This window comes from Ptychodera flava, chromosome 19 (assembly GCF_041260155.1).
Source record: "Ptychodera flava strain L36383 chromosome 19, AS_Pfla_20210202, whole genome shotgun sequence".
In the NCBI taxonomy this organism is placed as follows: Eukaryota; Metazoa; Hemichordata; class Enteropneusta; family Ptychoderidae; genus Ptychodera; species Ptychodera flava.
Window position 1 is genome coordinate 17962651 of NC_091946.1, and position 21759 is coordinate 17984409.

General features: G+C 39.4%; 3 protein-coding genes across 3 annotated transcripts in view; 2 read left to right on the top strand and 1 right to left on the bottom strand.

Annotated features, from left to right (window-relative positions):
* The window catches only part of LOC139118771 (fibropellin-1-like), a 53970-nt gene extending 45485 nt beyond the window's left edge, over positions 1–8485 (bottom strand). The window contains exon 1 of the mRNA XM_070682222.1: positions 8434–8485. The gene's annotated coding sequence lies outside the window, so the exon portion shown is untranslated. The remainder of the gene's footprint in view (positions 1–8433) is intronic.
* On the top strand, positions 3642–4526 carry LOC139118062 (uncharacterized). Its single transcript, XM_070681357.1, has one exon. It carries the CDS (start codon positions 3642–3644, stop codon positions 4524–4526), a length of 885 nt encoding a protein of 294 aa, XP_070537458.1.
* Positions 5948–6823, top strand: LOC139118063 (uncharacterized). The gene has a single exon (XM_070681358.1). It carries the CDS (start codon positions 5948–5950, stop codon positions 6821–6823), a length of 876 nt encoding a protein of 291 aa, XP_070537459.1.
* Positions 8486–21759: the final 13274 nt, after the last annotated feature.

Genomic DNA, 21759 nt, shown 5'->3' on the forward strand with positions numbered 1-21759 from the left:
GGGTCAGTTCTGGCAGCAGATTTCATCACATTTGGTGCAGTTATTTTGAGTTATATCACTAATTACAAAACTTCATAAAATATGCAAATTACCGATTTGTTAACTTGACACTGCCAAATGCTTCTCAGTACAATTAGATATTTATCAAATCAATATCTGTACCTAATTTCACTGACTTGGGTGCCGTAATTTCAAAGTTATATACATAATTACAAAGTTAATTAAATATGCAAATGAACCCTTAATTAATGTCACACTACTAAATGCTTTACACTACAGTTAGATATTAGTTGGATCATTATCTGCAGCAGATTTCATCACATTTGGAAGTTTTAACGGAGTTATATGACTAATTACAGACCTTCATAAAATATGCAAATGAGCTATTTATCAACTTGACACTTCCTAATGCTTCTAAGTATAATTAGATATATATCAGATCAATATTTGTTGTAAGTATCATCAAGTTTAATGCAGGAAATTCAGAGTTATCTCACTAATAACAAAAGTTCATTAAATATGCAAATGAGAAGATAATTGACATGACACTCACAGTATCATCATAATGTTCTTAGATTGTCATCGGTGAAAAGTTTCATGCAATTTTGTGCAGTATTCCTTGATATATGTCTACACTGTAATTACCGTCTCCATAGGGAAACCATTGTACGGAAAAAAACAATATTGCATAACTTCATTAATATGCAAGCCACACCAACCAAAATCTAATCAGTTCTTGCAAGTAGCATATGGTACCTGTGTACCAAATCTGACTTGAATCCGTTCAGGCGTTTTTGAGTTATCGTGTAAACAGACAGACAGACAGACACACACACACACACACTAACACACACACACACACACACACACACACGGACAGACAGACAGACATCGCTATGACAATAGCCCACGTGTTTACACACGTGAGCTAAAAATGTGTCTGGAGGATGATCTAAAAATACAGAAAGCTGCTTCCTGTCGGTAAAATCTAAAAAATTCAAGATTTTAAAGACTTTTGCAGATTTTTTTTACACATTTGTATTATTATTTATTTATTTTTTATTTTGCAAACCAGTTTGAAGATTATTTCCCCTAACTTTCTGCTCTGACATTTTTTTCTGTTTTTGACCAACACCCCCCTCCCAAGATCTAATGGTCCATCCCTAACGAAAATGGATCAACTCCCAGGCAGGACTCGGACAACCGTCAGAGTGAACGAAAAACTCAAACTGATAGCGGAAGCCAAACTTCAAAGTTAATTAGTGAAAATACTCTGGTACATTTCTCGTCAAGCAGTTGTGCTCCAAGATACAAGTCTCATCATACAATAGAACTATTGAGACCGCTACCGTAGTATTTGACGGGTAAGCCTAGTTCAAGCGCCATGAGCCAAGAGCCGCGTGCCACGGATTCACGAGTCACGATTCACGTTCTGGAGGTTAAGCATCTTCACTCCAATTTAATTCATTGCTTCATTTTCATGGATAAATCAACATTCGGGCTTCAACGCATGAACTGGTGACCAGCGAATGTGTGTTTACAAATTCTACACCAGGGGCATATGCAGACAGGGACTCGAGAGACATTATAGAGAGGGAGGGCCAGTATTTTTCAAAATCACACTGCGCGTAAAATTGTGACATTAAAAATTGATCTATCAAAATCATGTAAATTAGTTTTGTAGACCATATGGCAAGGTTGCTACATTTCAAATATCTAGGTCTCAAGCCATGATTATATTAAGAAATTTTTTGCAATATTATTTTTGAGAATTTGCTTTGACCAGCCCTACCCCCCCCCCCCCCCCTGAAACTAAGCTGTGGCTTTATCTTATCCTACGTAAGGGCCAAAGACGGCTGGTATCTATTGAACTGTGACTGGTATGGGCCACCAACCTTTGATCCTCAAATCATCCTGTACCTCATTAGTTATGCACATCTATAAATTATAGGCTAGCCAACGGAGGCAGAGGTCTGAAGTTTAGTGGACGGAGACGATTATGTTAGCTAAGATTTCTGCTAAAATGTCAAGCGACAGAATGACGTTTGACCTAGATTTAACAAATATTCGATAAATCAGTAACTACAAGTTCTACACCATTGATATTTATGGACATGAGGCAACCAATGGCGAAACATCCCGTATCTTATTAATTATGCACATGTCTAATTCACGGCTAGCCAATATGGCTATAGGTCTGATTTTTGCTGGACGGCCATCATGGGAGGAAAGTACAGCAAAAATATCAAGTAACCAGGATGACCTTTGACCTGAATTTAATTTATTTGCCAGTATATTAGTGTAACAGCCTTCATATTTGGTGGGATTAGGTGTCACATTATGAATTAGTAAATATTTTTCAAAGAAAATGTTATTGATATTGACTATAGTACGTACAGGGACAGCATAACAATTGGGGAGAGTCACTTTTCTCAGCATCATTTTGAAAATTCACCCTCCGTCCCTATAATTTTTTCCAGTCCCTTACCGGCTAGCACATGTTGAATTCCTGAACACACATATCGCAGGTCACCACTTCATGTACATACAAGGTGTCTATTAAATGCTGATTTAACAGTGAAGGTGAATCGATAAAGTGAATTAGAGTGAAAATACATTTATTTCTAGCTTAAACTGCAAATTGTGAATCGTGAATTTTGGCACGTTGCGCGTGGCTCGTGGCGCTTGAATTATGCTTTATACCCCTATTTTATGAAGGAGCGAACCGTACATTTGTAACTGAGAGTTTTGCCGATCGCGTTCGCGTCAATATCACGCGTTCAGAAACTGTCGATCTTGCCGCCTTTGGAAATAAGCATACGCGAGTCCACTCAATGAAAAAGGGAACTTTCTATCTTCACACTCTCTCTGGTGACAAAGCTGAAATTGAAGCACTTGTGATTCCTGAAATTTCTACGGGCCTAAAGAATCATGTTGACTCTCATTTGCTAACATTGCCTTATTTGAATGGCCTCCATCTAGCACTCCCTATCTCAAATGATACCTACTACGATATCGATACTCTCATCGGCGCTGACTACTACTGGAGTTTCGTTGGCAACGAAATTATCCGCGGACAGGGACCGACTGCCGTTGATTCGCCGATGGGATACTTACTTTCTGGCCCAAAACAATATGGTAAATCTACTGCTGCGACCAATGTTTTACACGTCATGATTGATGCTCTAAGTGACAATGCGATAACTACATACTGGGACTTGGAGTCAATTGGAATAAAGGATGACACGACACAATGCAGCACAACGCTCTCAAGAGAAGGAGAATTCGAGTCCTACAGAGACAATCATCTCCGCCGTGAGAACGACCACTTCGTCGCCAAGTTGCCATGGAAACCAAATCATGATGCGCTACCCACAAACTTTCATGTTGCTAATAATAGAACACGCGCGATGATACGCCGTCTACCAGCTGACATTGTGAGCATCTACCACAAAGTAATATAATCACTGACCAAGAGAATCAAGGTTTCATCGAACGCGTCGAAAATGACAACACGGAATTTGGTCACTACTTGCCTCACAGACATGTCAAGAAAGACTCTACAACCACGCCCATCCGAATAGTGTACGATTGCATTTGCAAAGGCAATAACACTTCTCCAAAGTTTGAATGACTGTTTGATGACGGGACCGCCGTTACTGAATGATGTAACTTCAATTCTACTGCGTTTCAGAGCAAATCCGATCGCACTAACCAGCGACATCGAGAAGGCGTTCCTTCAAATACGGCTTGAGCCCTACGAGAGAAAGTTCAAAAAGTTCTTGTGGCTTTCAGACCCGAATTATATCGACAGCGAATTCGTCACATATCAATTCAAGTCAGTATTATTCGGAGCGGTCTGTATTCCTTTCATACTCAACGCTGTCTTTAAAACACAAATGGAGACTGATCCCGAAAATCAGACAGCACCGGACTTGAAACAAGACATTTATGTTGATGATGTCATCAGTGGATGTTCTACTGAGTCTGAAGCCGTTCAATATTACGAAGAAGCCAACAAACTGATGGACTCTAGTGGTTTCAATTTACGCTCATGGTCATCAAACAGTGACGTTGTACGTAAACTCACTGAGAAAGATGACAAATTAAAGTCAACGCCATGCGTCGGTACTCTTGGTATTATGCAGTGGGACTCTGAGAAGGACACGCTCATGTACAAAGACATCAACAATATGTCACCAGACCTGTTGACTACTAAAAGAGAAGTTGTCAGTCATACTGCGTCGTTGTGTGATCCGTTGGGATTGTTATCGCCGGTAAATATCAAAGCGAAACTACTCATTGAGGACATTTGGAAGTCTGACATATATTGGGATGAACCTCTAAACGAAACAATGTCAAAAGCATGGTACCCAATCGCCGACGACCTCAACCAGAGCACCCGTATTAAATTCAATCGTCGATATTTTGATGGAAAGACTGATAACGTCGATGATAACGAAGAAAGCCTACGGAGCCGTCGTTTACCTCAAGGAAAACGACAAAACAGCAATTGTTATGGCTAAAACAAGTGTGGCACAAAACAAAAAACTTTAACTTTGCCCACATTTGGAGCTCATGGCTGCTGCTGTCGCCACTCGACTGAATAAGTTTGTACATAACTCATTATCATCGAAGTACAACTTCACAGAGCGCGTGCTATGGTCCGATTCACAGATCGTCCTACGATGGATAAACAGCAAGAAAAGGCTGCCTGTCTTCACGGCAAACAGAGTGAAAGAAATTAATAATTTCCAACACACCTACAAATATTGTCCAACAGCATGCAACTCCGCTGACCTTCTCACTCGCGGAATTACTGCATGGGAGTTGAGTAATTCTACATTCTTGTGGAATGGACCAGTATGGCTATCAGACAGAGACAATTGGCCAAACTGCAAATTGTTCGACACTCCGTCGAACAAAGTAACACAAGCTCGGATGCCATGACAACCAAAGTTGAAGAGACTTCAGAACTCAACCTAGACGAAACCTCTGCTTATCACGTGGCTAGTCTCACACCTGCGGACATTCGCTCTACTCTACCTGCTGTCAAGGATTGTGACACGATTCATCAGGACATCTCGGACACTGAATTGACACGTGACAATCCAATGATAAAGTCGCCACCTGAAGTTGTCGCTCAAATTGAAATTCCCGTCGGAATTTAACACGCTATTAACCCATCGAACAACAATTCTCTGAACAAACTTTTGCGAGTTACTGCGCTTGTTCGTCGTTTTGTGTCAATATTGAAACACAAAGACAATGTACCGTGTGGACAAGTAACAGCAGATGAGATAAATCAGTCCGAAACTGAGTGGATCAAGCAAATTCAGAATGACCGTTTTGACGACACCATAACTTCACTTCGCGGAAACAACAGAAAGTATGGACCATTGGTGAAACAACTCAAACTGTTCATCGATGACGATGGAATTCTTCGCTGCGGGGGACGAATACATAACGCACGGATTGAATTTTCTACCAAGTTCTCCATCCTACTGCCTAATGGCCATCCTTTCACTAATTTGATCATTCGACATGATCACGTTCGACTCGAACACAGTGGTGCCCAAACAATAATCATCATGTCACTCGGTCAGCGCTATTGGATACCACAAATACGGCGTGCAGTGAACGCTATCATACGGAAATTTGTGACATGTCGACGGGTAGATGGTAAACCCTACCAAAAGCCATCAACTGCACCTTTACCGGACTATCGTATAAATATCATGTCCCACCATTCGCTGTAACCACAGTTGATTTCACTAGCCCTTTATTCATCAAATCTACGAACAATAATGAAACGAAGTCGTACGTATGCCTGTTTACATGTGCGGTGTCGCGTGCTGTACATCTTGAGCTGGTACCAGACCTTACTACTCGCTCATTCATGATGGCATTTCGACGCTTTGCAGCACGACGATCTTTACCTTCTAAGATGATGTCGGACAATAAGTCAATTTACCTTTCTGCTGCTGACGAACATCATGATTTGATGAATTCTCAAGAAGTGAAGGACTTACTTGCCGAACATCGGGTCACCTGGACCTTCATACCAATACGCGCACCTTGGCGCGGTGGGTTTTGGGAACGTGTAATTGGACTCATGAAAACAACAATAAAGAAGGTATTGAGTCGCGCCTTTGTCACTTTTGATGAGCTACGCACTCTACTCACCGAAATCGAAGCCACGTTGAATGATAGACCGCTGACTTACGTGTCTACAAACGAGGATGACCCAATCGCATTGACGCCGTCGCATCTACTCTACTGTCGACCGTCAACGACTCTACCCTACATATCTGTGGATAATGAGGAGTTCAACGACCCGTCGTATGGAAATCATAACGCTTTGAATGAAAGATATCAACATCTTTCCTATCTACAGTCTAGCTTTTGGAAAAGATGGTCCACAGAGTATCTCACCGCGCTCAGAGAACGACATCGACTAACTGCTACTGGAATTAAAACTAATTCTACTCAGATTGGCGATATAGTCCTCGTACATAGTGATGTAGACAAGCGAATGAAGTGGAAGATAATGAAAGTTCACAAACTCATCTACGAGAAAGATGGCCTGGTAAGATCGGCCGATATTAAGAGTCATCGGGTAAAACTAATCGTCCGATTCAGAAACTTTCCCCCTATGAAGTACATGTACAGTCGCTTGATTGCCTGGAAAGTACTGACCAGTTGCCAGGATCTGATGTTCCAACGCTGCCGGACAATCACAAAACGGATGCCCGACCAAAACGGAAGGCTGCCAGGATTGTATGAAAGACTTGTGACAAATTTGTGTATTTTACGATACTGAACAATGTGAACTTTTTTTCACGGAATGTTTCAGTCTATTTTTCGACACCTTTCCCACGGACAGACTTTTGGGAATATCATATCACGATTCCTGCCCATAAATATGACTTTCAGTCGATATTAACTTTGTCCTGCCGGGGAATGTCGTGAAAGTTTGAGATTGTTGTAGTTTTGTTATGTTTTCATAAGCTGCGTATTTTGCATGCTAAAGCTTGATGTTTAAATAGGATTCTAAACTTGTTTGACATCACGGAGCGAACGTCATCGAAAACCAGGATTTGCTTCCACGCATGACCTTTGAGAATTTGGCCAATGACGTTCATGTTTATTCTAACTTTGATAAAAAGTTCTCTGCTGCCTTTCCCGCCGTTTTGGGAAATGAAAGCGAGGTTTTACACGGTTTTGGGGCTGTTCGTTTTTCCGTGTAACGTGAGGAGTTCATGATTCTCTCTCCACTATTTTCAATAAATACGTGTTTATTGTTAACTATTTCGAGTCCGGCTTTCTTCTGACGTCCGATATAAAAGAACTTCCCCCATAAAGTGCTACTTGTCGAGTAAATGTTTAACTAAGTTTGGCGGGTTTCGATGAGTCAACACATCACAGAAATATTTCCTGTAAACTTTCCTTTACCACAGAGTATGATAGATGAACTTACAATGCCGTCTTTTTCGAATTAAACTGAAAATGTTGAAAATAATAACACATCGTTCATCGACGTTTCGCAGCAGATGAAAACTGAACTGAACTCAATGAAATAACCTAATAAGAACACTGCTAAACAGTGGTGCTTTCTAAAAATTTCTAGAGTCCTGCATTGCTTATTCAAAGAACCAAAAATAACAAGGTATACGCTCTGTAAAACCTTGATTAAAAACAGAGGAATTGTTACTCTGGGCATGAATAATTGACCGCTTTGTGCGTGGAACCGTTTTATACATTATAATTGTTTAGACTAGTAAAAATTTATTGCTACACTTCAGTGATTCTCGTGAAGTGATGAAAATTAGGCAGCCACGCCCGCCTTCTTACATAGATTAACTGAAAACATAATGTGTAAAGAACCACAGAAAATTTTGGAATAATTATATAAATATATAATTTTATTCCCAAATTTTCAATCGCATGCCTGAAAATTAGTCTATGTGCATCATATACACTGCAATATACGGCAATGACATGAACAAACATAAAACATCATATGGTGAGGAGCAGGTAGAATGCATTATATTTCGCACTGCGTGCGAAGTCGGCTGTGATTTACAATCAGCGATTGTCCAAGGTATGACTGGAACACGTTACTGCTATTATGTTTGAGGATTTTTTAGTTTGGTTCACACTGCAGATGACGTGTGTGGAGTGATTACATACTGATCAATAGACGCACATACTGAATAAGTGGCGTAATAAACAGTAAAAATATATATGGCTGTACGTAGGACAGGCAGGGAACATCTGTATGAGACAATTCCAGTCCTCCCGTTGAAAGCCAGAAAAACTACAATAGAAAGCAGATGCTGGTAGAAGAGAGAATTTAGAAGGTGAAGCCAAAGCTGTAGTCATCCAAAGGCAAAAATCACTCCCTGAAAATAAAGAAGAGATTATACTTACAGTGCCTGCGCAATGGTTATTGTGTTGTTGCCGCTGTTGAAAGCACTTCACATACACTCCAAAGTCATCTGCATTTGAATGGCTCAAGGATACATTATCATAACAATAGGCACCTGGTACATACAGATTCTGATAATTGGTTCAGGGCACAGGGGTCATGACCTCAGTAGGGCTGGTATTGTGTAAGGTAGTGTCATTTAGCGTATTGTGGACTGCTTGACTCCTTCAAGACAACACAGATCTCCATGTAAAATCAGGCCTTCAGGATGTGCAATGTGACATGGCTTGAAAAGTCTAATGTACACAATTCCATTCATTAATCAATTAATGTTTTCCTTTGCATGATAGATTACAATTAACACCGTATCAAACTCAACTCCAAGGCTCCTTTCTGTATTTTGTGACACAGAAATGAATAGTCTTTTTATAAACAAATAGCCATTTGTTTTGTTGTTTGGAGCACACACAGTTTTTTGCTTAAACTGGCCATTTCAAACATTATTTGTTTACCCAGATATAAAGTTGAAACAATTAAAGTTTATATACTTTGAAGACATCACGACTTCCCGAAACACATTATGTGGTTAGCGGATGAAAAAGTTCACTGTGCATTTATTACATAAAATCTGCCTAAAACAATAACTTTCATGCATTGTTGGTCAACAAATAGAGAAGGGTTAGCTCATACACGGCTTTCCTTTAATTTCACTGAGTTGGCAGGTAATCTATGAAGCTATATGCATAGTGATGACTGGCCATATTCCGGGGTAAACCAAAAGTTGTACTTTCAAATTTAACCCATACAGCATGTCATACTAAACAGAGACAAATCTATTTACAGGTATATTTCGACATATTTCAGTATATACTTGAGAATATGAAACTACTTCTACAGAACAAAAATCATTTAATGATGAAAATCTTCAATACTTAGAGCTATTATCCTTCTAAATATTTGGTGGCCATATTGAGATCATAAATCTGTTTATCAAAGAAAGCTTGTTTAATGATCGTAAACACTTCTCTACTTTCGAGTGTCTCTTGTGTGACAGATTTAATTTCTAAAACTTACTGTACATAATGATCTTATAATATTTTGCAAAGTGTAGAGCAAGGTATGTGATGGTCTGACGTTTTTGAGGAAAGGTGTTATTGTAGCTGGACTTCACGACCTGAACACCAGCATTTGATAATAGTACTTTTGTACCAAATTACTAGACCAAAGAAGATTTACTCTTTTGTTGATCTCAGCCATTTCCGGGCCTGACCAGATTGGATGTGCAGTGTAGGTTGCTAGGCAAAGGGGCCGTCGATAATAAAAGCTGACGCACAAGAAATGTAATTCCTTCATATTACTTTAAACCCCCTCCCCCCTCCCCCTCAAAACGAACATTCTTATGCAAACCAATTTCGTATTATGATGCCGTTTCTGACAAACCCACACGCACCTGTCCGATCCACACGTCCATGAAAAAATACCGGAAGTGCACATTAATGAATAAACCTCCACTAAACGCGTTTCGTACATTTTACGCTCAAATATAATATGTCGGTTTACCGCACTGCGTACCGCACGTGTCTCTGCACTACGCAACTCTATACATAAAAGTGTATCAATTTCAATTCAAACATTAATTGGGATAGTGTTTCTTTTGTAAATTCATATTTGAAACTCTTTTTTTACTCCACAATCCTGCAGTAATTTCAGCTCCGCATTTTCCCCACAATCGCAAGTGGTCATAATGTAGAAAACAATAGACGAAGTTCCTTAATATTCGATTTTGACGCACACAAAACGAAATGAGCTTTTACCCCTCCCCCTAAACGAAAGAATTACGTTTGTCGTGCGTCAGCTTTTGTTATCGACGGCCCCTAAACTAAAATCATAATGTACCGGTAGTTGCCCCAGCTGGGGAAAGTACGCTTCTGAAATATGTCAAGAGGGGTTTGGCTATGAAGAATTGGCAATCACTATGCCAGGGTTTTCTCTCGACTGTGCGATTGCGCGAATTGTGCATTTCGAGCCATTGTCTGCCCTTTAAAAGTTACTGACAGCGCGAAAATCGCGCACAAATACAGCAAGCAAATACGCCCATATGAAGGTGACCCCAGCGCATAGTGTAGTGACCTGAATATGCGGTTGTTTCTGCCTCTAAAATGTCAAGTCTGTCCCTTAATTTTGACGAATGGCGCAAAAATTGCCCCCTTCTAGTGAACATGCAGAGAAAACACTGCTATTCCATGCTTGACCAGTCTTGAAGCAAGCCTTGTTATCCTGGTATACTGTCCATGCATTGATTATGCACTGTAATTGGTGGATAGCGATCTTCCTGGAGTAAGATATTCACACTGGGACTTCAGTTTTGTGACTTCAGTCATGGTAAGGGTCTTAGAAAGCAGACAGCTTCTACCTAACTGATCATTCAGTCTTGTAATCGCATAAAAAAGGTATCTCGCACATAAAGCCACGACTACACTACTACTATTCTGTTGCATTTTTTTATTGTACAGTTTTATCAAAAATTACCTTTTCACACACTTTTGAAGAAATTATCTCAAAATGAATAAAAGTTAGCGATCCGTAATGAAGAGTAACATCTGTTGGAGAGTTCAAAGGTCAAAGTTCAAAGGTCTCACAGTAGAGGTAGTTTGAATTTCACTTCCACATTGTGTATGGTAAGTGTTTACAAATATACATGGTGAAGTCAAGTGCGTTGTAGTGTAGTAATTGAAGGGAATGTGAGACAAGATTTTTGCCACCAGTATACTGTGAAACAAAAAAATTCTCAGATGAAACCAGATCAAAATGAGGTGTTGTCAAAGCCAATGTCATTTATTTGATCCTGTACTTTGAATGTTATGGACTTCAAGGTCATGGTGGTAAATATCATGTCATTCCTGCCCTTCTGTTAAAACACTACCATGCACCTCTACCTGACTTCACCAGCGCCTGTGAAATGATCTGGTTGAGAAAACGAAACATTTGATCTCAAGGTAAACTTTGGTATACAAATCTGTTTTAGTAAAAGCTGTAATAGCCTAAACTTTCCGATGAAATTCACTGTTACAGTAACAGAAAGACTTGTGGTTTTTATGATACACGCATCAAGTGATTACAAAATTTAAATATCATGATACATGTATTTGAGGACATTAATTCTCTTGACCTTTATCCTCAGCATCAGGTCAGCATCAGGGTAAGTTGGTTAAAATCAGTGAGGCATAGCATGTCTCAAATATATCATTTTATATCATTTTATTTGTAACAAAGACGTGAACATTTGAAGACAGATACACTGTGAACGTGATTTTTACTGACTAAACCAACTATAACAATACCATGCCAAGTAGGTGAAAAGACATATAGTTTTGGTTCAAGACTGCTTTTCACTAAGCATGAAGACAAGTGGCACTGCCTGACAGGGTTAAAGGTTACAGTAAAAAGAATCTGTCTTCCCTGTTGAATTCTCAAAATAATCATGACTCACCATTTTAGCTGCCTCTCCCAAATCTGAACAGGCCAAAATGCGAAGCTGACTTGCAGCCATCAAGGCCCTGGCATCATCAACTTGAGTACCTGAAATTTTCACACAACGGAGGAAAAAAACAGAACTAGCAAATACCTTTGGGCCAACACTGAATGTATAATGTACATGTATGGAGTAGGTGAGTCCAATAAAGGTAGACTTAGGTGGGAACGCTTACATTTCAAATCGTATTTAATTTAACCCTTTGAGTGCTGTAATTTTTCCAACCAAAATTTTATTTCAATATTTTACAAATTTCATGATTTTTTTCTGTAATCTTTTTGATAATTTTGGACCAAATGGACATCGCATTTCATCGGCTACAGTTTTTTATCAAAATCTAGGCAAAAACCTGAAAAAAATGACTGGAGTATTTTTTTTATGGGTGACAAAATTGACTTCGGCGCTCAAAGGGTTTTAATAATGGTCAGTAGACATGGAAATGGTGTGAGGATTTTTGTATTGATGACTTACCTTGGAGCCGGACGACGATTGGAACTTTCAAGTTCAATTCCTGCGCAGCTGCAATAATGCCATGTGCGATGATATCACATTGCATGATGCCCCCAAAGATGTTGACAAGGAGGGCTGCTACCTGAAAGTAGACATACAGTATTGTGAATGATGTACTTTATCGGTACTATGACAGATCCCCCAAATGGCCAGAGAGTGTAAGCGCGCTGCACTAGCGGAATATGTACTTGGGCTTGCTGTATATTCTGCTCATATATTTGCGGAACAGTTCTCGCTCAAGCCTTTCGCTATAATCACAGTGGTGGGGAAGAACAGTAAGCAAGTATTTTTGACAGAAGTATATTCTTTCATACTAATTCTGTTATATTCAGGGTTTCTTTCTGTTATCAAAGAAATGTTTGGTCTTGTCTAAAACAAGGTCAGACAATTCAACATTGAGTGAACAATCATTATCAACTACGAGGCAGCAATGATGTCTAAACTGGACGTCTGTGCCTCTTACCTTAGGATCAGATGAAATAAGTTTCAATGCTTCCTTGACCTGATCTGCTGTGGCTCCACCGCCGACACCCAAGAAATTGGCAGGTTCTCCACCGTGTACTTTGATGATGTCTATGGTAGCCATGGCTAACCCAGCACCATTGACATCAATGGAAAAAAAATACGCATGATTTTTGGTACATATAATTCAATCAGTTTTTGCTTACTGTGTGTAATGCTGTGATTACTGTAGTTTACATATGGGAGCCTTCTATGAAAGGCAGTGAAATGGTGATAGATTCTGTGCCTCGTAGAAGTGGAAGCACAGAGGGACTTTGGTAAACAAAGTTGGTAGTAAAAGGGTCACAAGCTGTAAGTTTGATGATCGTTTCACTATTTTTGTTTTGTATATCAATTTTGCAGGTTCTCGTCCTAGTCTCCAAGGCATGTTGAAACCCCAACTATTTAGCTTGTAAACACAGCGTCTGCACCTGGAAAATGTATCGTTACTGATTATGTTTGAATTCTAGTCCGCACCAGAATTCACTCATCAACAATAACATTCTAAACCATGTAAGGCTGAGTCCACAATCTCATCTCAACACTGTGTAACTCAGTATGCGGTAGAATAAGAAATTATAAGTGATATTTAAAAAAAATACTGATAAAATCATCATCCAAAGTTATAGCTGCTGGCCAGTTAATGAAATTCCTGGATATCGTATCCTTACCAAGGCAATCAATGTCTCCATCCAAACCAATGTAATTCAGATCTGCCTGGGCAGCCTGCACTTCCCGGAGATCTTCCTGAGACCAATCTCTCAGACTGTGGATGTCTTTCTGCCTGTAGGCTGCATTGTCATCAAAGTTCAGCTTGGCATCCATGCACTACACTGGAAATTCATCAAAAAAGTTATCATGTTAGATATTGTATTGGTTGGATTCACACACTGTCAGATGGATCAAACTAGCATTATTACAGTTCACCATTACCAATTCATTTTTGTAAGGCTGCGTTGACAAATAACGATTAGGGGGGGTGGGGGCTGGAGGAATCGCGATTAAAATCTTTTTTTTCAGATCCCCCTCAATACCCTAAAAAAATTTCATATCCCCCCTCTACATCATCAAATTTGTTCAAGTCCTCCCAACTATCACAAGCCCATATATCAGTAAAGGATGTGCGCGCAGAAAAAATAAACATGTACCGCGCCGTTTCGCTCGCAGATGTTCAACACTACCTGTTATTAGTGCTTTGTAAAGTCATATTTCTAAGGCAAGTTCTTAAATTGATTCATTTTAAACGCATCAGTGAACTTTTTAGATTTATCAGTCTAAGTCAACTTGAGTTAATCCAACTCTGGCCAGGTCAATTGCTCCTGCTGAATAGCACACAAAATGACGATCATAAGAGAGTAGGCAAATCGTGAATTCTGGCTGATTGTCATATTGTAAAAACTGACCACAGTGACCTACCAAAAATTTGTTTCAAAAGTACAAGACAGAATTACATGCTCAAAATTGACAATACCGGAGGTGAAAATATTCCACCAAATAAATGTTTTAACCTCAGAAATATTGGGTTTAATAATGGTCAAAAAATAATTCAGTTTAGTAACATATATTCTTTACTATTCAAAGTTTTACTTTTGTATTTTTTTATGATGCGAATGTAAAATTTAGAAAATCAAGCATGGTGACCCTATCTTTTTTCTTTAATATTTTATTATTCTGAGTATATGCTAGAATTCAAAACTCCCTGACAACTTATACATTTAATTAGTCTCGTGGTCTTCCATGTGTTGCTCTCTGGCCTGATCTTTCGTACAAGTATGTTTCACTGTAATGAGTGTCATTTGATCCAATCTCTTCTTCAACTACCATGTACATAAGAGTCAGGGCTACACTGTATCTCTATCACTGCTCAGGTATGCAGTGACAGTGACATTGCTGTAGTTAGTGACACTACCCGTAGGGAGAAGCTGCATTGACTTTAATAATTTTGACAATATTTTTGTTCAATTTATACAACTGTGGTCTTGTTCTACTCCCTACAGGATGTTGAACTGTCCAGTATTCAGCTTGCTAACACAGCCTGTATATGTATACCATGCACTTGTATCATTCACTGACAACTGACTGTCAGTCTGGACTCTAATTAAATAATCATCTTATACATATTTATATTTACAGGCTTTGTCGACAAACTGAATATTGTGTGTTTGAGCATGCTGTAGGGAAACAGCAAGAAACTGTAGTTGATATATAGCACGGAAAGATTGCAAAAATCATCAACAATTGCAGCTGCTGCCCTATTACTAGGCTAGTTTGGTTTTTTACGACAGATCGTACATGTTTAGATTTTTTTCAAGATAAAAGTAATGAAATGTGACAAAATGGTTCTAGATTTTGTTAAAGTATTACATACATTACAACAATTGGATGACATAACAATGGTATTCATTTTTCATTGAATTACCTACAAAAACTTGGCATTGGAAAATACAAAAAGTACAAGGGAACCGAAAAATCTATCCGCAAACGTTCCATTCGTAAACAAAGAAGACAAAGGCAGCGCTAGATTAGGAAAAAAATCCGCTCGCTCAGATCGTAGTGGCACGTGGCGACAGTGGAGCCGCGCTGGTGACATCGGCTTATATTTCTAAATTCTGGTGAAATCCTGTGTATACTACATGCGTGTCTGTTCATGTATAAAATTACAATAATTTGACATCATGTTTTTTGTTCGTCTTACACCTCGATTTCAGTCTGGAGTTATGTTGGTCACCAATCTGATAAAAATCAGATGTAGGGTGCAGCGACGTCCATACTTATGCGGTATTCTCTTGCTGTCGCCTCTCACTACATCTGACCAACTCCCATAGAGGGTCGCGTTCAAATCTCGCGCTCTGGCTGGAACAACCGACCCATCAGAAGGCGCCTCACAGGGAACAATAGGTATGACTCGCAAGCATGCATATGCACGAAGAAGACGCACGAGAATCAAAAGTGCATTAAAATTTGTAACCGAGCCATCCAACCAGTTGTAAACACAGCCGCACGGCGAAATTTTAAAATCACTTGTCTTTAATTTCATTGTTGAAACATACCTTTTATTAATAACTGTGCAAACGGAATCATGCGGACAGACTTTGAGACCAGCCCTGCGTACGGGAGCGCATATCGACACGATCATCGTGTGTAAAGACAAAAAAAAATGCTTACCGACACGATGATCGTGTGAATAACGTGGTTTTCCTTACCTATCCACACGATGGTCGTGTCAGTAAGCATGTCCTTTTTACGCATTTTCCGCTTATTTGCACGATGATCGTGCAATACACAGTTTTCTTACTTATTGACACGATGATCGTGTCTATAAGACGCATTTCCCGCTTATTTGCACGATGATCGTGCAAATAAAGGGGAAATGTTTCTTATAGACACGATCATCGTTTTGATAAAGAACAACACATACGGACACTATCATCGTGTAGATAAGAAAAACAAACGGATAATCCACACGATGATCGTGTCTATAAGAAGCATTTCCGCTTATATGCACGATGATCGTACAGACACGTAGTTTGTTCGTGTCTATAAGAAGCATTTTCCGTTTTATGTACGATGAAGGTGCAAATAAATGGGAAAATCTTACAATCGACACGATCATGAGCCTCTGTTTTTTACGGTCATCAAACTCAATAAAAACCCGTAATGTTAATGCCTCATCGGTCAAGCAAATTTACTTTAACATGTATCGGCGCACTTGTCTTCCTTCTAGCCAAAGGCATGATACTTTGTAATTTTTAAAGTTCTGAATCTCCGTCAAAGATCAGCGGAGATTGTCAAAATGCCATGAATATAGCAAGAAAAGAGAAAAAATGGGAAGGAAGAGTGGGAGAGAAGAGAAAAATTACAAAATGACAGAAAGAATGAAAGAGAAAAAAGAAAGAAAATGTGAATCCAGAGTAGGGTCGAACTCACACGCTATGGAGAACCGCAGTCATCCGTACCCCACTTGCATGCCCCATCCCCATACGCCGCATTAGAAGCTATGACTGGAGGCAACAAGTTTTATGAATCTGAAAAATCTTGTTGTATGTGTGACGCTGCTATTTCGTTTATGCTCTCTAATTCATTTTTGGGGACAGTTTGTGTCTCGAAAACCTGAAAGATTGAGATCGCGAACCAGATTTAATTGGTTGTTTGTTATGAAACTGCGATTGGATTTTAGCAAGCTATATCAGCAATTCAATTGTCAATTGAACAAGAGAGCCTGAGGCTAAATATGGAGAACACACTTTTTGTCATACGAGGAAACTTTACTTCAACACGAAAGTCATACATTTGAGACCATTTGATTAAGGAAAATGGTGACATAAATGTACAATGTGCATTTGATCGCAAGTTATCATTTTCGTGTCGATAAGGTGCCTTTTCTTGCTTACTGACATGATGATCGTGTCGATAGCCACAACGCTGCGTACGATGCTGTATGGCGTAACGGCCTCCAACTACAGCCCTACTGACTCTCATAAGAATACACGACGACATCGGTCCTGATTTGGACCGCGTACGAAAAGCTACCTTCTACATATAACTACTTTCCGACGAATAACTCATTAGATAACGCCATTAGATACGTTCTTGCAAGATATGGCCGGTCCCTGAACACCTGACCGACCGTGAATCGTTGGTAAACTATTAACGGTTTGGGACGAGAGCAAATTTTTGACAAGAGAGGTCGGCCAGTTACGAGCTCGGCCAGCTGGAGAAGTCAGCCAGTAGGCGAACTCGGCATGAGTATGGTTATTTGATGAGACTACAGTGTTCTTCTAATTTCTAGGTTGTCCCTTTTACGTTCCCACAGTATATGTAAATTATATATGTGTACTGAATTATAGGCCTATAATTTTCTGCGGGCTACCAATATCTCTGTCGATTGATCACTTCAGTCTGCACAATTGGCGGTATTTCACTAGCCCGATGTAACCCAACCTTTGTAATTAGAAACAACGGCGAATTGCACAACAATTTGAAATTGGCAGAGGGATCGCGTGGAGCTTACGCGAATTACCGTAGCACGTCTGAACGACTCTGATCTTTTTCCGCATATTTTTAAAAAGTGTTGATGTCTATGCTTTCACGAGTGGTGTACACCTACGAGCGTGAAGCCTGCCTTAAACAATAATATTTATACTTTCCACATAACTCATCGTTAAACAATTCTCAGATAACTAGTATATCCCAACAAATGGTGAATATCTACAACGCTAGCCGACAAGTATATAAGATGCTTTGTCACCTCTTTCAGTTTTTCAAAGACAGGATCCGCTAGACCTGGTCACCACCCAGAATCAGAAGGTGGAATGGATTCTCAGCGTGTTCTTGCCTCATGTGCACCCACATTATGTTGCTGTTCCTTTCCTTACGTATTTGTCTTTGAGTCATTAAACCTGAGCAGCTTCCAAAGACGATGCGTGGATAGGTGTTGACGGGATGTGACACAGAAATGATCGGTTGTCGGGAAAGGGTGTATCTACAAACAATAGTCCTGCAAGAAATATAGTTCGTAGATGTAGATAAATTGATTGCAATCAAAGAGGAAGATTTGGGAGTTTCTTTCGATTGTTTTATTTATCCACATGAATGGTTTTGTTAAACGAACAGCATGTTTCACTGTCCAGTTCGCTAGCGAACATGTAAGTCGTCGCGGTAATTTACTTTCCAACCTCACCATCTTGCCATTGATGAAATTGACGCATTTTAAAGGCTTTTTGAGGACGACTAAACATTATTGTATTTACCTCAGAGGCATGTCTCGGTACTTCCCAGTCATATCGCCACAGTTTGTAACCACAAGAAACGAAAACGGGTGAAGGTAGCTTAGCAGTCTCTCCTTTAGCTGGAGTTATGAAACACAAGGAAGAAACATTCGGATTATTTTAAAAACAACACATTTCTATAATAGCCTTAGAGAGAACGAACACAAGATAGGGATGAAAGCACTGCATATATCCCTGGCTGCAAGCGAGCACTATGTTGAGCGAACCTTGCCATACCAAAATCGAATGTATACCAGCCTTTCCAGTAAATTTCAGAAACCCGGAAAGGACCGACAAAAACGATAGGGAATAGATAAACGTCCTGATTTTCTACACTGTGAATATGTGAATCAACTAAATCCTGGCCAAGGTAGCTTCTGGCCCAATTGGCATTTGGCCATGGTTCGACCGTGGCGTCGTATAGGTACTACGGGTCTCCGGCCAAGATTATGGAACTCAAAAGACAAAAAAAGTGGTAACTTCGGCATGGCAAAGCGCGTGCCAAATGTTTCAATCATTCGATTTCTTGTATACTCGAATTTCCACAAACATCTTTACGTCCTTGTTTTGGTGTGAACCTTTTGTTTCGCCCTTTTGAGACAAGTTCTGACCTTTCATTAGGTAAGTTGATCTTGTCGGCGTTCATTATGCGGAGTTTTTCTGCGAGGTACAGGTTGCAACGTTTTGTGTATGGTGTTGCCGTGGTGACAATACACCAGCTGATATTGAATGGCAGTCCTTTTTTAAACTTTCCATATGTGTTTTGAAAGTACTAATGCAACCAAAAGAAACATATAATATAATAATAGATGTTAGATATTACTATTAATTGTACTTGAAATAATCAATGTTCATGACGGTCTGCTTTGGCAGAGAGAGAGAGAGAGAGAGAGAGAGAGAGAGAGAGAGAGAGAGAGACTACCTTTCTCAACACCCTTAGTATACTTGACTTTGTATTTCATCTGCGGTAGTTCGTCCTGTTGATCTTCTGTAACGACAAGGCAACAGAGTTGGAAGTTACTGTCCTTGGTTCCGCTGTACCCCAAAATTGGTCCCATCACGAAATATGGTATCTATATAAAATATTTGTTCTTTGTGTTATTATAAATTTTTGTTTTTATCATTTCTGTTTGTATTATGATAAAACCTAATATGCACACCCTTTATTTACAACCGTTTGTCAACGTTGTAAAGAAAATCGTGAAAAACCATCTCTCACAAGCTTTCAAAGGCAATACTACGTAATTATTATAAGCTCTTTCGATCTTTCAATTTATATTGGAAGAAATTACTTTTTACTATAGGCCACTTTATGGTGGTCTAATTGCAGTAGCGGGTCTGACCACAGGGACTCATACTGGATAATTGAAAACATTAAATAAAAAATAAAAAATAGAAAAAAAACGATCAAAAAAGAAACAAATAGAGAGAATATACAAACAAAATCAAGTAAACAAAAACAAACTAGTAAATAAGCAAACAAACAAACAAATAATGGATCAATTGTGAGACTTCCATGAAACAGATTACATTCACCTTGCTGTTTCATGGTCCTTCAGACATGATTCACCTTTCTATGGCATGGTCTTCCTCTTTTTATACTCTACAGTGTATAGAGAGGAGGACCATGCCATGGAAAGGTGAATCTTGTCTGGAGAACCATGCCATAGCAAGATGAATCTAGTCTGCACAAATGTGTATTTGTTGCTGTTCAATATTCTGTCCTTTCAGTCACTGCAATTTCTTGTCTTCAATTTAGTGTTCTGTGCTCTCTGTCCTTTCAGTCTGAGTCGCTGCAATTTCTTGTCTTTTAGTTCAGTATTCTGTGCCTTCGAGGCTGTCCACAGGCGCTAGGCGTTGTGTGGACTAGGTAGTTTGTAAAAGTGTAGTTTGTGCGGTGAGTTTATGCTACATTTCGACGTTCTGATAAGTAGCCTTACATTGGAACGTAGCATTAATTCACAGCATAAACTTCACTTTTACAAACTACCCGGTCACATATAACCCTTGCGTCTTTGTCCTTTCAGTCGCTGCAATTTCTTGTCTTTTACTTTAGTGTTCTACGCTGTCTGTCCTTTCATTCTCTACTATTTCTTTTCTTTCCTACTGCTTTCCTCCAAAACTCTCCCCCCGGCCTCGATGGCTTCAGCTATGAATGACAGACGCTAGTGTTGGGATCATTAACGAGAAAAAGTCCCAATTTGTACCGAGTCAACAGAAACTAGTCCGACACGACAGTAGCGGACGCCGCATTGTTTGCATACTGATGAGCAAAATTTCACAATTTGCCGATGGTGGCACTGTTGCTAGGATGATCGCCTCCTCGGAGACGATACAAATAAAAAAGGTTTTTCCATTTTCATGTCGGAGCTAAAATTTACGGTCGGTCGGGAGATGAGAAACACAAAAACTAAAAATGTCGCCCTTTGATGGAACTTTGTGCTTATGTCGCAGATGCCACAGACAGCAGAAAATTTAGATCACTGATCTTAAATGACTGGCACTGTACGAAAGAAAGAAAGGATAAATTAGCTTAAAAAAGTGACAAAACAAAAGCGGATCATTTTTCTTCGACAAGGTCACCGATATAAAAATTTAAAATTGACATAGACTCAGGCTATTCAAATTTAAATCTTATACCATGATAAATCTTGCGGAGAAATCCACAAAATCAGTTCCACTTTTCAGTGCGTCGTCTGCTTTGGTCTACAGTTTTTGTTTTAAGCAACGCAATATCCCATTCGTTAACTAGTGGCATTCTAAAGGCATATGAACTGAGCATGACCAATGATATGTGTTAAGTGATAATAGGTTTTGCTCGTGTGATAACACTTATTTCGAATAATGCATTAGGAGCTTTTATATGGACGGAGTAGTGGGATGGTCATATTGTCCAAACATCTTAGTTGCATGTATGTTAAGCAAACTTTAACCAAAGCAATACATTAATTTTCAAATGTTTTAAAAGAAATGTTGAACAACTAATGCAACCAAAGTTCACTTAAATGAGTTCAGTA

Coding starts and splice junctions, on each gene's coding strand:
- LOC139118062 (XM_070681357.1), top strand. CDS start 3,642: ATGACGGGACCGCCGTTACTGAATGATGTAACTTCAATTCTACTGCGT.
- LOC139118063 (XM_070681358.1), top strand. CDS start 5,948: ATGATGTCGGACAATAAGTCAATTTACCTTTCTGCTGCTGACGAACAT.